This window comes from Lynx canadensis, chromosome B4 (genome assembly GCF_007474595.2).
Source record: "Lynx canadensis isolate LIC74 chromosome B4, mLynCan4.pri.v2, whole genome shotgun sequence".
NCBI lineage: Eukaryota > Metazoa > Chordata > Mammalia > Carnivora > Felidae > Lynx > Lynx canadensis.
The window spans coordinates 18,941,609-18,958,108 of record NC_044309.1 but is presented as its reverse complement, the minus strand read 5'-3'; the positions used below and the strand labels follow the sequence as shown (position 1 = coordinate 18,958,108).

Genomic DNA, 16,500 nt, shown 5'->3' with positions numbered 1-16,500 from the left:
GAGAGAGACAGAGCATGAACGGGGGAGGGGCAGAGAGAGAGGGAGACACAGAATCGGAAACAGGCTCCAGGCTCTGAGCCATCAGCCCAGAGCCCGACGCGGGGCTCGAACTCACAGACCGCGAGATCGTGACCTGGCTGAAGTCGGACGCTTAACCGACTGCGCCACCCAGGCGCCCCTTTTCAACGTTTTTTTTTTTTTTTTTTTTTTTTTTTTTTTTTTTTTTAAGAGGGCTTATTTCTTTAAAAGCTCCTGAGATAAGTGAACTTATCATCTGAAAGCAATCTATCAATACGTGTGTGTGCGCGTGCGGGCATGCATGTGTGAAATCTGCCAGCTTGCGACTGCAAAATGCAGAAATCATGAGCTGAATATGAAATACAGGTGGTGTGAGCAAATGCACAGAGTTCACCAACCAGCGTGGTTTTCATGTGTTATTCTTGACACTTACCTCAATAAAGAAAATGCTGGCTGCTGACGTTGGATGGTGATACATGTAGACTGTCACAAGAATGGCTGCTACTATAATGAGGACCAGGATGAGAATTCCAACAATGAGGCCAGCATGAAGGGTTCCCCCTTTCTTCTCGGCTGCACTGTCATCTGTAGAAGCTGAAAGAGCAGCACAGCTGTCAGAACATTCATGTGTTCTCATAGGTTTGCATTTCCATTGGGGGGGATGTTTGTATTTTTAATAAAGTACCATTAGAATTTTTCTTCCACTTTCTGTACAACTTTTCCTCTCCAGAACACCGATTGTAGAAAGTTGGTGCTCTTTATTTGGGGCCATGAAAAGCCGTGGTATTAATGATTAAAAATACATTTGTAACCGTGTTTTAATTTATAGTTCAATAAACAAAATTAATAGCCTTTATTCTGAAAGTACTGTGGAAAATCTAAAACTCTAATTAACTATATAATAAATTTAACTTTGGCTTTTCTCATTAAACCACTGGCACTGTTACCCGTGGAAAAACTGATTACCTTTTGAAAGCCTCTGTCATTTTCTTTTGGAAATTTTAAATTGTAGAGTATCACGCTTCTTTTGGTGGGCTAGACAGGCATTTTCAGAAAGTCTATACATGATTTCAAAGGCTAATTTTCAAAATCTGTTTTAAACTGAAATGCTCTTTAAAAGTGTAACACATGGATGCCAAATGACCCTCAAATAGTTTTATCTCCATCTGAAGGGAACACACAGCATATCGAAATATTCCATCCACTATGCCACAAACCAATGTCATTTTATCAGACTTCTACTAAGATGTTTTCCACTGTAATACCTATCTTCAGAGAATTAGGAAAAAAAATTAAATTTCTAAAGTAATAATTATCCAACCCAAAGTCAGTCAAGCAAATAAGACAAATCTCTAAAGTCTTCTCTTCTAAAATTCTGCAATCTTTGATGACTACTCAGGTATTTAAATAATGTGCAGCAGGTAACTATGTTTTTTATGCATACTATGATTGATATTTTGAAACATTAGAAAATTACTTAATATTCATAAAAGTTCTACAGCAGTGATTCCTAATCTTTTCATTACTAATTTGTGTCTTTGTTTTAAACAATTATTTTTCTCTATTAAATCCCATTTATTAAGCACTGATTTATCTCTCTTATTTTAGATTTTTGTTAATAAAAAGCAAACACAACTGCCTATCAGAATGTGCGGTCAATACAAAGTAACAGAATTCCAGATAAACCAAAGAAACACGACCTTCCAGTTTTTCCTACCCATCTCTTAAATGTTTGTTGCTGGAGCGCCTGGCTCACTCAGTCGGTTAAGTGTCTGACTTTGGCTCAGGTCATGATCAGGTTTGTGGGTTCAAGTCCTATGTTGGGCTCTGTGCTGACAGCTCAGATTCTGTATCTACCTCTCTCTCTCTCTGCCCTTCCTCTTTTGTGCTCTCTCAAAAACAAATAAACTTAAAAAAAAAACACTATAAGTAAACAAATAAATAGTTTGTTGCCATTGTTTGTTTATTCTCTGCTTGAGACCCATAGTTGGTGTTTGGTAATTCTTCTCCAACTCTAATAAAGCTCAAAATCCTACAGCTTTCGCTTACATAACTAACACTCATTAAGGAAAGAATACACAATATAAACAGTAATTCATTATATGAAACTCACTTACAGAACGGATTCTGGGAAGATGGAAGAGTATGAAGTATCAGAATCTCTCTACACAGACAATTGTACTGGCAGAAGGTGTCTGACAACTATCTTGGAACTCTGGACTCTACTGAAGGCTTGCAACTTTCAGGAGAAAGTCTTGGACTCTAAATTGTGGTGAATTTCAGTCAATTTCAGCTCTTAGCCCAGTAGTGGCTATCCATCCTCCACCCCTCAGTCATGTGGCAGGCAGCTGTACATGGGTTCCTGAAGTAGCCTGCAGGAACCAGGCCAGGTGAAAAGTACCCGTCCTCCAGTTAGCAGGGATCTGTGCGCTGGCCACTGATTGGTGCTTCTCATCACAGAGGCACAAAGACGCAGCCACTGGTTCTTTGTCTCTTCCTCCGTTGTTGCAAGCCTCTGCCCCTCTCTGGCTTAAGTGACTTCTAAGGGATTTAAAGAGCCAGTGCCCTTTTCGCCTTCCCCCCATTTCATTTCCCCCTTTTCTTTCATTTTTAGGAGCTAGATAGTAAAGACTAGGACATTCAGAAACAACTGCATGTATGGGTAAGATCAGAAAGTGAGTGTACATGCCCAGGGAATAGCTCAGAAAAGACCTGAAAAGACATTAAGATTATACCTCAGGCTGATCCTCAGCATAGACAGTCTGAAGCAACACAAAATCAAAACAATAAACAAAAATAATATCAAAAAGCAGCACACCCTGGGGAAGGGGGGGGGTAAGAATCTGATTTCCAGAGTTACCCCTTTATTAGATTCAAATGTCCAGTTTTTAATAAAAATTCACAAAACATACAAAGAAACATGAAAGTATGGCTCATTCAAGGGGAAAAAAAAATCACAGAAACTGTCCCTGAAAAAAGATCTGATGGTTGTATAATAGACAAAGAATTTAAAACAATGGTCTTAAAGATGCTCAAAGAACCAAAAGAAGATGCGGAAATGTCAAGACAACAACGTGTGAATAAAATGGAAATATCAGCACAGAGATAGAAAACCCAAGAAGAAAACAACAACAACAAAAATTCTGGAGCCAAAAAATTCAATGACTGAAATGAAAAATTCACTAGGGATTCAAAGGCAGATTTGAGCAGCCAGAAGGAAGAACCAGCAGACTTGGAAAACAGGACAATGGAAGTCATTGACCGAGGGACAGAAAGAAAAAGGAGCCAAGGGGCCATCAAGCATTGCAGATGTCCCGGACAGAGGGACAGAGAGAGGGGCGGAGAGAATATTTTAAGAACTAGTGGCTGAAAGCATCCTAGATTTGATGAAAGACATGAATAGAAGCATCCAAGAAGCTCAAGGTGTTCCACTAAGATGAACTCAAAGACATCCACACTGAGATGCTTTCTAATCAAACCTTTGAAAGACAAAGTCAAAGAGAGAATCCTGAAGATAACAACAAAGTAAATAGGTATACTATAAACAAAAGGCAAAGAGTTTAAATATTCCATTACAAAAAATCAACCAAACACAAAAGAGGACAGTAATGCTGGAAATAGCAAAAAAAAAAAAAAAAAGCTGTAAGGCACAAAGAAAACAAATAGCAAAATGATGAAAATATGCCCTTCCTTATCAGTAACTGTTTTATGTTTAAAGGGATTGAAGTCTCCAATGAAAGGACACAGACTGTCAGAAAGAATACAAACACATGATTCAACTATATGCTGTCTACAAGATACTAACCTCAGATCCAAAGACACAAATAGATAGAAAGTGGAAGTATGTAAAAAGATATTCCATACACATAATTAGAAGACAGCAGAGGTAACTATACTAATATCAGACTCAATAGACTTTCAATCCAAAAGGTTGTGAGACAAAGAAGGACATCATGTGTAAATAAAAGGTTTCAATACAGAAAGAAGATATAATAATTATACACATGTATGCAGTTAATGACAAACCATCAAAAAATATGAAGCAAAAACTGACAGAACTGAAGGCAGAAACAGCAAGTGCTATAATAATAGTTGGAAATTTCAATATTCCACTTTCAATCTTGGAAAGAACAACTAGACAAGAGGTAAGTAGAGAAAAAGACTTAACACAATAAACCAACTAGATCTAACAGACATATACAGAACACTCTACCCAACAACAACATACACATTCTTCTCAAGGGCACATGGAACACCCTTGAGGAGAGATCATATGTTAGGCCATACATTAAATCTCAACACATTTAAAAAATAGATATCATGCAAAGTATCTTCTCCATTCACAGTGGGATGGAGGTAGAAATCAGCAACAGAAGTAAGACGGGAAATTCACAAATCTGTAGAAATTAAACAACATACCCTTGAGCAACCAATGTGTCATCATCAAATCACAAGGGAAATTAGAAAGTTAGGTATGAATGAAAACAAAACTGCAACATACCGAAACTTTGGGGACACTTTGGGGACGCAGCAAAAGCAGGGAGGGCTAAGGAGGGAATTTACAGCTGTTCGTGCTTACATTAAAAACAAGAAAGATCTTTTTTTTTTTTTTTTTTTTTTAACGTTTTTTTATGTATTTTGGGACAGAGAGAGACAGAGCATGAACGGGGGAGGGGCAGAGAGAGAGGGAGACACAGAATCGGAAACAGGCTCCAGGCTCTGAGCCATCAGCCCAGAGCCTGACGCGGGGCTCGAACTCCCGGACCGCGAGATCGTGACCTGGCTGAAGTCGGACGCTTAACCGACTGCGCCACCCAGGCGCCCCAAAAACAAGAAAGATCTTGAATCAACAACCTAACTTTACAAGTTAGGGAACTGGAAAGAAAATAACAAACTAAACCCAAAGTTAGCAGAAGGAAGAAAATAATCAAGACAAGAGCAGAGATAAGCAAAATAGAGAATACAAAAATAATAGAGAAAGTTAATGAGAGTTGGTTCTTCGAAAAGATCAATAAAACTGGAATGGGGACTCACACACAAGTAGTCTGTCCCCAGAGTCCACACCCTAAGCCTCTGATCACGAAGCCCTCAACTGACGCTGGACTGTAGGTACTGCTATTTCTTCTGATTTCATGTTATCAATTCTGGCAAAGAATTCTAAGTAGCCTTGGTAATTTCAAATAAAGAAAAATCAGCCCTCAATATGGTTAAAGGATTAACATTGTGCCCTCAAGAAGGCAGGGGCTGTGTCTGACTTGTCACTTCTCTGGGACTAGGGCTTCAGTCAGTGTCTGCCATCATATGCACGTAAAATCCATGTTTGCCGGAAGGGAAGGTGGGAGAGAGGAGGAAGAAAAATGAAAGAAAAATAAAGGCTACTGAAAATGGGTTACAGGTATTGGAATGACCACTCCTCCAACAAAAATCAAATGAAGTTATAATAAATTACTTCACTGGGTCTTCAGTTATCTCTACAACGCAATCAGTAACAGTAACTACCCCATAGGGGTGCTGTGAGAATTAAACACCTAAAACATATAAAGTACTTAGGAGAGTACCTGGTATATAATAAGCACTTAATTGATGTGGCTATTATATTATTCTTCATTTTAATATGAGGGAGGTTGAGGGAAGTTATGGTGTCAGATTCACTAGACCATATAAACTATGTGTCTGCCCTTAACATTTGTTGCTTTTTAAAGTTTGGCATTACTATTATTTTCTAAATGTTTGTTTATTTTTGAGAGAGAGAGAAACAGAGTGTGAGTGGGGAAGGGGCAGATGGAGAGGGAGACACAGAATCCGAAGCAGGCTCTAGGCTTTGAATTGTTAGCACAGAGCCCGACGTGGGGCTCGAACCCACAAACCGTGAGATCATGACCTGAGCTGAAGTTGGACGCTTAACCGACCAGGGTGCCCCAAGTTTGGCTTTATTCTTAAGTATATTGTATTGTTGTACTTGGTGCACTTGGCCTTTTTTCTTATTTGTAAGAGTATGATACATTACTGTCATGGGAAAATAGGATTACTTTAAAATGCTACTTTGGAGAAAGCATGGCAAAAAAATATCTACTTGAGTCAAGCAGGGAAGCCTTGAATGTTTCTTCCAATCCCATGTGTAATTCCGTTCATCTATTCTTTTGTGTGTGTGTGGCTTTTTTTCAAAACTTGTTTTATTTTTTATTTTTTAAATTTACATCCGAATTAGTTAGCATGTAGTGCAACAATGATTTCAGGAGTAGATTCCTTAGTGCCTCTTACCCATTTAGCCCATCCCCCCTCCCAAAACCCCTCCCATAACCCTCAGTTTGTTCTCCATTCATCTATTCTTTCGTCCCTCCCTCCATCTATCCATCCCCTGCACCCCCAAATCCATCCATCCAGACAGCATCTGGTTCTCTCTGTGATATCAGTAGTCTTTTAAAAGCAGCATGTCAAGGGGCGCCTGGGTGGCGCAGTCGGTTAAGCGTCCGACTTCAGCCAGGTCACGATCTCGCGCTCCGTGAGTTCGAGCCCCGCGTCGGGCTCTGGGCTGATGGCTCAGAGCCTGGAGCCTGTTTCCGATTCTGTGTCTCCCTCTCTCTCTGCCCCTCCCCCGTTCATGCTCTGTCTCTCTCTGTCCCAAAAATAAATAAACGTTGAAAAAAAAAATTAAAAAAAAAAATAAACAAATAAAAGCAGCATGTCAAGATTCAGCCTCACTTTCTTTGTGTGTGTGCAGAAGAGGGAAGGGAAGAGGCAGACACTTGTGAGTTAGCCTCAGGCTGCCACTTCCCACGTGAACCAGAACCTGTGGAGGAAGCAGCAGGCAAAAGACAGTCCTTCCCAGGAAGAAAAAAGAAAGCCAGCAACATGTTTTATTCAGTAAGAGCTCCGGTCAGTAAAATTAGCTTTGACTTGTAGGACATAAATTGTCAATCTTTAGAATATAAAATCATAACCAGGTTGATATCTTGAAACCTCTCTCACTGCCTTTACTTAGGCATAAATGCTTACTTTCTCACTTATTACTTATTTATATTTTCAATAATGGTTTAGTTATAGAATCTCCTTTCGAAAACATTCCTTTGCTGTGCTGGTATAGATGTGAAGACACCATTTCATGTCTAATGAAATCTGTACAGAGTCTAGTCTGTTACTAGCCAAATAAATATTTTAGAACAGTTTTGGATGATGATTGCAACAAAATAAACCATCTTCACAGACTCTCAAAATATTGCTAGCCAAGAGACAAAGTAAATATTTAGGGATCTATGACTGTGCATATGACTATACACTGTGGCATAATTAGGGCAAACCATTTAAGGAGAAATACAACAAATTAAATTCCAAAATATTACAGAGGCATCTTTGTGTCCCAAGCAAGTGCTATTTCCAAATGCTTCAGAGTGGTCATCTGAATGGAGTGGCCAAAATTGCACAAATATTTCTGGAGAACCTATTTTCTCATTTTCATATTATTTAGTCAAGTTTTCTTCTTCTCTACTCTAGCTGCCGTTCTCCACTAACAAGTATTATGATGGCATATTAAAAGGTTGAATTTGGAGATGAAGTGATCACTCCATTGATGTGTTTTGATTTTAAATTCTTTCACTATTTGGTTTCCAGTTTAATATCACTGCTCCATTAAATGGCACTGGGTTTGTACAGTCATGGGTACCTGCAAACAGGATTCGGGAGATCATTTATGTTAAAAATGATGATCACCTCAAATACAAAATTGAAATGTACAAAGTATAAGCAAGTGCTAGCAACTTCCATAATTGAAATTTAGTTCATTCACATCGAGGGCAGATGGCTGAAATGAATTTCAATCCTTTAGAAGAGACAATAGGCAAAGATGTCAATTTTAGAAATAGTCATTCATTCCTGTGGTTTGACTGATTGTTATTAGACACTGGCATATAGAATTGGGTCAAAGAAAACCTTGAATCTATTTCAGGTACAAACTTAAACTCATGAGAGCCCATGAGGAGTTGGGAGGGATATTCCAAAAGGTCACGAGAAACCTAGTCTGAAGACTCAAACTCTTATTCTATTCTTAGAAATATCTTACCCTCCCCTCCCCCTTTACTTTGAGAGAGAGAGAAAGAGAGGGAGACAGATGGAGAGGGAGAGAGAGAATCTCACACGTGCTGGGCATGGAGACTGATGCGTGGCTCCATTTCATGACTGTGAGATCATGACCTGAGCCCAGATGAAGAAGAGTAGGACGCTTAACTGACTGAGCCACCCAGGTGTCCCCATTCTTAGGAATATCTTATGCTCTTTTATTCATGTCCGAAGGTGAACAAAAAGCCAAAGAATTATCCTCACACACATACAGTATTATACATAGGACAATTCAAATCTTTAGCTTTTTTATCTTTAATTGTGTATTTAAATAAGACGAATTAATGATAAAGGATAATAAGATACAATAAAACGGAGCCTCAGAGCTAAAAAGAGGAAGTATATAGATACATGTGAAAAGCCTATCAAATCAAGGCCACTTTTTGCTACTCTACTGAAGACATAACTTAAAACATAAATGAAGCACAGAAATCAATAGTATCAAAGATAATATACTCTCATCTGAGCCACTGAATGACCTATGAGCTCCTAGCTTTTTAATACTTTATAAAATGCAGATCAATACTGGCACACAGAAAAGACTGTGAGAATTGTCCAGTTTATCTAAGCAATCTGCTATTTTGGGGTGTGTTTTAGCTACCATGATAGCAAAGACAACAGATTTTTAAAAAGCGTTAAATACATACTAAAAATATTCAAGATCTCATGCAAATGTGTTTCATTTGCTACTCTCCAAGAAAAGTTTATAACCTATTAATAAGAGGAAAGATGAAAGAAAGACGAAGATAGAAGAAAGAAGAGGAAAAAAGAGAAAAAAATGGATAGGTTGTCTCCTCAAAGTGTAGCATCAGATTTTAAACCTCCACCTTCCCTTGTTCTATGACTAATAATTTTTTTTTTTTCAGGATTTACATGCAGGTGACACTGATATTTGGTATTTAGAAGTATAATTCTTCAATATGTTAAAAAGATATTAATACATTGCTAAAATGAGTTGTACCCACTGTTAAATCTTGCCAGTGATTAAAATCCAAGAATAAAGTAAAACTAAAATAGAAATACTCCTGGTCTGAAATTTTATTCACTTTAGAACTAACTATTCTCTTGGCTTTAAAATCAAACACTACAGTCCATAAATTCCTCAATGTATTAATATCCTTTGGGGACCAAGAGGCTCATGGGTTAGATAAAGTCTTGCACAAGTTTGTGCAAAATGCATAAATCTTATACACGTGAAGTCAAAATGTTCTTTTTTAAAACTTCGTAATAAAGTTAAACTACGAGTGCTTACAATGTTAGTGTTCCATTTTTGGATTAAAAACACACACAGAGACACACAATTTTCCCTGTGGAATATTGTCTAACCCATTTATAACCTAAAGCATGTAATGGAAGAAAATCAAGTGATAACATTTTTAGCTAAATTGACGTTCCTTTGGAAATTTCCCTTGTAACTGATCTTATTTTGTAGCTCATATATTTTTCCTCTTAACTCTTTTATATTTCTACATCCATGATCATGACCCCGACTTCATTCAGAGTTTCTTCTGGTGTTACTATTTTCTTGACGCTTGTGAATCTGTCGATACTATTCAGGTATTAAAAATCCATCAGAACTATTATACAGTTATTATACATCATCCACAATATGTGTCACTGGGACAATACATTCAGAATTCACATTATGACATCTCCATAGGAAGGATTTGGGTAAGAACTGTGAAAAGATATTAAAATGGGTGCACAGAACACAGCTAAGTGCATTATGTACGGTGAGGACAATATCTGGCAGGGACAGCTGGCCCGGCTTCTCTTTTGCAGCCTGTGCTACTACAGGGCAGCTGTGAAATTTCATTCAGGCAAACATATAAAATATTCTGGCCTAAAAGAGCTTAGGGGATGACAATCCTTTTTAAACAATAATCCGCTACCTTTTATCTTAGGAAAAGGAAGCTAAATAAGATTCCCGTGAAATCATATTAAAAAAAAAATGCTTGATTCCATCAAAATGAGGGATTTGGGACAGCAGTCACCACCCAGTCTGCTTGTAGCTTCATTATGTGATTGGTGCTTTAGTGTATGTATATGTGAGAGCAGCTAAAAAGAGGGGATTTATAGTGATTACAATTGCCATAAGACCCAAAAAGTCAGTCTCTGGAATGATCCATTATCACTCTTCACTTCTTATGTGTATGTACTACTTTTTGAAAACAGTCTGCATATGCATCTAATGCTTTCAGCAACCGAGATCTTTATAAAACCTAACTTTTAAGCTTTTCTTACCATCAGCTTTCTATACAAAGCTGTCTTTGTATAAAGTTGTCTGCTCCATCTAAAACTATATTTCAAAATCATTTTTGAAAAATACAACGTGTCTCTACTTCTACAAAATAATCCAAAGAAAAGAGATCTTAGCACCTAAGTTGCCCATCCAAATGTTAAACTAAAGAGTTTCACAGAAATAGTTTCTCTTTTAATTCCATGCCAAGCCGTTGCAACGGTTAAGAAATCAGGGTTTTAAATTACAGAAAAAAATTTAGAGTTTTCCTAGTGAATGTATTCACAGTGAATACAAAATACCAAAAATACGGCTGACAAAAGTACTTTTAAGATTGGGGTGAGGGGCGTACGGAACAGAGTGACTCCTCAAGCCATTAACCCCATCCATTCCAGAATGAGGTCACTTATGTTAAGAAAGGTCATTTACATACAAACCTATGAGTACCATAATGAATGTTTACTTCCCTACCGAATCCATCAGATTTTCTCAGCGTGGAGGAAAAACTCTCCTCACCTGGCTCCTATCAGTGTGGGAAGACAAGTGTGTGTATATATGCCACTTAGCTAATATAGACCCTAGGATCTCCACTCCTCTTAATCATGGCTGCACTGGCAGGCCAATGCCAGGCCTTCTTGAAATTATTTACGGAAACGGGATCCATTCTCCCACTGAAGTTCAAGTGTATGAATCCAAGGGCATCTCATCAATAGCTTTTCCAGTGGAGAGATCAAGCTCTACCTCCCATGCACCCGCACTGGTATACCCACCACTAGGAAAACAGGCCACCAAGGTCCTTTAACTGTCCATCCCCAGACCACAGCAGTAGCTGCTACATGGGGCATGTAAGATAGAACCTGAAGCCATTATTTGAAAAACAAAAAGCCCAGCTGCTGTGGTACAGTATACCATCTAAATGCGTACTATCTAAATAAAATCAACCTTTCAGTGATTATTCATAAGCAACTTCTATTTGTAAAAAACGTTTATTTATTTATTTTGAGAGAGAGAGAGAGCACACACGGGAAGGGCAGAGAGAGATGGAGAGAGAGAATCCCAAGCAGGCTCCACACTGTCAACGCAGAGTCTGACGCAGGCCTGCAACTCCCGAACCACAAGATCATGACCACAGCCGAAAGAGAGTCGGATGCTCAACCAACTGAGCCAACCAGATGCCCCATAAGCAACTTCTTTTCAAAAGTGCTGACTTTTAATTCAATATTATTAAATAAATCCCAAGTTCTTTGACATCTGAGTTTATGATCAACATTAATGAAAATCTTTGGGTTTCCTAAGAAACTATGTCTTAATTTAGTTGCTAAAGATGTCATTTTGGCCTGTGTGTCTGCCCCAGAATTAATTAAAACCTTAGTCCTTCATGTTCTTTTTTATCTTTTTAAATTTTTTAAAAATGTTTTTATTTATTTTTGAGACAGAGAGAGACAGAACATGAGCAGGAGAGGGGCAGAGAGAGAGAAGGAGAAAGAATCTGAAGCAGGTTCCAGGCTCTGAGCTGTAGGCACAGAGCCCGAAGTAGGGCTCGAACTCATGGAGATCATGACTTGAGCTAAAGCCGGACGCTCAACCGACTGAGCCATCCAGGCACCCCTTAGTCCTTCATGTTCTTAACAACCATACAACCCTTTTGTTATTTGTGGTGGTTTGATATATACAGTCCTCCAGGAGGGTAAATGGGTGGGACTACAGGTATGTGCTATGTATCTTAAAGAGCCAGAATCAGAAACTGGAAAAAAGGTTAGGTTAAGCCTGGAATTTCATTTTAATTTGTGGTAGCAGATCTAATAAACAGTGCCCATATATCAGGTAGAAAGAAAAAATTAAAACCTCTGAGAGCCAGTTTTGCAGCAGTGCTTAGCATCCATGTGGACAAAACTTTGCGCACATAATGCCCCTAAGAGGGACAGAATCAGGTAGACTGCTTGGGAAGAAAGACACTATGAAATTGTGTTTGCCATAAATGCCTGTCCCTGAGGTCCGGGGATATCAAATTTCTTGAAATATAAAGTTCCACCTGCTGAATGTGGGGTAGAACACGGTCAGTCCGGGAGGTGAGCTCTAGTCTCATCCTAACGTTTTCCATGAAATCAGCTTTGTAAAATGCCCCCCTCTCCCCATATTGGTATGTGATACTCCCATGAGTTTTACAGTTGCAAGGACCTTGGTCTCAAAATGTTGGGGACAGAGGAGCCATAACACTCATTGTGACTGTGATGGGGCAGTTGGTGCTGTTTCTGTTTGCTGAGATGCTGGGTAGCTTTAATAGGGGGAGAATGGCAGACAAATGGGTACACAGCTGACTGTACAACATTTAGACCACTCTTCCCTGCAGGACAGGGGGGCATTGGGGAGCACAGCCCCTGCTCTGACACCAGATCACTTGGTGGTAAAGCCCAGCTGTGTTCCTTACAGACCGCATGACCTAAACAGATTGTGCAAATCCCTATGCTCCCAATGCTTCCTGAGTAACATGGGATTACAATAGTACTTTCTTCATTGGGTGCGGAAAAGATTAAATGAGACAACATGCAAAACCATCAGAAAAGTGCTGGGTATACAGAAACAGCCCAATCATTACTAGACAATTTTACCCTTATTAGCAACTACCTGGGAAGTTTCTAAGAATAATTTAAAGCAAAACGTGAATCAAATAATCAGAAGTGTTAAATTTAATGTCTACTAATTAGAGAGGCTGGTTTGCTAAGGGCAAGCCTTTTTCCTTTCTTTAGTTGAGAGTTTCAAGAAGCTGGGAAGAATTTATTCATGAGAATTTTCAGAGAACTGTATCTAGTTTATGAGCAGCATATTAAAATTTCTCTTTTCTTTTAAAGGAGGTAAAACTCGTGGCCTTGACATGCACAGATCTTAAGTGTACAATTCAACAAATTTTAGAAATTTCCATGCTCCCAGAATGTTCTCTTTTGCCTTTTCCAGTCAGTTCTGACCACACCCCATCCCACCCCATGACGGGCAACCACTATGCTGATTTCTATTATTGTAGATTAGTTTCACCCGTATTAAATTTCATATAAACCAAATCATACTCTATGTACCCTGTAGTGCCTGGATCTTTTTGCCTAACATGATGTTTCCAAGATGTATCTGTGTCATTGCATATATCACTAGTTTGTTCTTTATTTCTGCTGAATATTAGTCCATTGTATGAATATACTCAATTTATTTATTTTTCTATTGCCAAACATCTGGATTATTTTCAGTCATTGGCAATTACTTATACAGTTGCTATGAATATTCTTGTAAATATTTTTGTGGATATGTTTTCTCTTGGATACATAGAAGTGGATTTCTGGATCAAAAGGAAGGTATGTTTAATTTTATAAAATTGTCAGTTTTGGGGCACTTGGGTGGCTCAGTCAGTTAAGCATCTGACTTCGGCTCAGGTCATGATCTCATGGTCCATGAGTTCGAGCCCTGTGTCGGGCTCTGTGCTGATGGCTCAGAGCCTGGAGCCTGCTTCGGATTCTGGGTCTCTCTCTCTCTCTGCCCCTACCCTACTCATCCTCAGTCTCTCTCTCTCTCTCTCTCTCTCAAAAATAAATAATCATTAAACAATTAAAATAAATAAATAAAATGGTCAGTTTCCCAAAGTGATTGTACTATATCACACTGATGAACAATGTAAATGACTTCTGAGATCCATTTTTCCTCCTCTCTTGCCTTCTGCAGCCTAAACGAATATATCTTAGAATTCCATTTAAATTTATTTCTACATATTTTGTACTTTTTTTTTTTTTTGGTTGTTGAACATAATGTTCACAGGTGCTGAAGTCACTTAGGGTTGAAATTTTATCAAACAAGTTGTTAACTCATTACTGGAACTGAAATAATAACATCTGGTCACAGCAACTTACTGCACTGTTATGGATCAATGTTAAATAAGGACTCCTATCCTTACTACCCAAGATACATTTAAAATCTTGTATTGTATCAAGCATGCAGTATAAAACTAAGGTGAAAATTAGTCTTAATGGAACAGCAAGTCATTGAAAACTTATCTATTGAAAAAGGCTGAGCTAAATTTAGTATCTAATGGATTAAACTCCTTTCTTTAATCATTATGTCTTTTTAATTAATTAATTAATTTTAATGTTTGTTTATTTATTTTGAGGAGAGAGAGAGAATACACACACACACACACACACACACACAGACACACACACGCACAAGTGTGCAAGTGGGGGAGGGACAGAGAGAGAGAGAGAGAGAGAGGGAGAGAGAGAGAGAGGGAGAGAGAGAAAGAGAAGCCGTAGCAGGCTCTGTGCAGTCAGTGCAGAGCCCAACATGGACCTTGAGATCATAACCTGAGCCAAAATCAAGAGTTGGACACTTAACCAACTGAGCCACCCTGCGGCTCTCAATCATTATGTCTTTTTAAAAATAGTATATCTTTTCTCTTCTTTCTTTTTTCTCTTTCTTTCCTTTTCTTCTTTCTTTCTTTCTTCTTTCTTTCTTTCTTTCTTTCTTTCTTTCTTTCTTTCTTTTTCTTTCTTTCTTTCTTTTCTTTCTTTCTTTCTTTCTTTCTTTCTTTCTTTCCTTCTTCCTTCCTTCCTTCCCTTTCCTTTCCTTCTCTCCCTCTTTTTTCTCTTTCCCTCTTCTTTCCTTCTTTCTTTCCCTCCCATCCTCTTTCCTTCCTTCCCTCCCTCCTTCCTACCTTCATTGCTTCTTAAACTAGATCATTATATTATAGGAGAAGTAAGCATTGGCAATTGAAACAAATGTAAGAAAAATAGTACCTAAGTCACAAAACCTTGAGAATGATAACCAAGGTCAGTGGGCTCCAAACACACTTTGGCATGACCTTTACACATTAATAGGAGGCCTCTTTTTTCCATCCCCCTTGGGAATGTTTTATGGATTCTCTCCACTCGTAGACACCATACTCTGACCTCTCACACTTACTCTCCCCATGTTACTTTGTCTCCTACTACACTGAGACAGCAGGAAGCACAGATGAAATTCCCTCAACTTCTGCCTCTTCTCATCCATGCTGACTGATCCATCCCTACTTGAGGATACATCAAATACTCTCGGTCATCTTTTAATTCCTTTCTTTATGTCTTCTTTCTACTCAACACCTATACCACGTAAATAGGCTCCTAAAATAAAACAACATAATTAACAAAAGAAGTCTCTACTTTCTTTTTCATTAAAACTTCTTGATAAGTAGCTTGTCCTTGTTGACTTCAATTTCTTAATTCATAGACTTCTCAAAATCTATCTGGGGAATGTGTAACTGTGGACTATAGAACTGCTCAACCAATGTTAACATATTAATTAAACTAATGGTCACTTTTCTGTTCGTTTTTCTTTTTCTTTTTTCGTCTTCTTCTTCTTTTTTTTAATTTGGCCTGTCTAGAGCATCAACATAATTCACTACTTCCTCCTTGAAATTTCCTTCTCTTTGGTTTTATGATAGCAAATTCTATTGGTTTTCTTGCTATCTCTTTATCTGTCTTTGCAGTTTTCTTCACAAAACCTTGTGTTCTCCTTTCTGTACTGTGCCCTTTTCATTTTTATAGGATCCTTCTGTGATCTCATTCACTCTCATAACTTCAACTGTCATTTCTATGATGATGATGCCTAAATTTATACCTTTTGCTTGTACTTCTCAAGTGAATTTCAGATTTGCAGAGAAGAACGCCCATTATATATCTTCATTTGGATGTTCCACAGATATGTCAAAATCAATAAGCTCAAATTCAATTCATTGCCCCCCCCCCCCACAACCCATCCTCTTCTGGTATCCCCTATTAAACAGCACTGTCACCCACCCAGATAACTAAGCTCAAGTCCTGGGAGCCATCTTAGTCACTTTGTATCACATAAGTCACACATCCAATCGGGTGTTAGTTATGTAGCTTTACTTCATTCAAAGTGTTTCTCATGCCCATTTTCTCTTCTTTATTCCTACTGTCAGCCACTACTTTGGCTTCTCAGCATTTCTTTTATGGATTACTAGTACAATCTCCTAAGTAGTTTTCCTGGCCTCAGGTTCACTCCTTTCCCATTGTTCCCCACCACCCCATAATTTACTGTCAAATTGGTTTCCATACAACACCCAGTGCTCATCCCAACAAGTGACCTCCTCAATG

General features: G+C 38.4%; 1 protein-coding gene across 4 annotated transcripts in view; it reads right to left on the bottom strand.

Moving 5' to 3' along the window:
* PLXDC2 (plexin domain containing 2) overlaps positions 1–16,500 on the bottom strand; it is a 455,171-nt gene that overhangs the window by 41,324 nt on the left and 397,347 nt on the right. For all 4 annotated transcript variants that reach the window (XM_030321035.1, XM_032593836.1, XM_030321036.1 and 1 more), the window contains one exon: positions 452–612. In XM_030321035.1, coding sequence (XP_030176895.1) covers positions 452–612 — 161 coding nt within the window. The remainder of the gene's footprint in view (positions 1–451; positions 613–16,500) is intronic.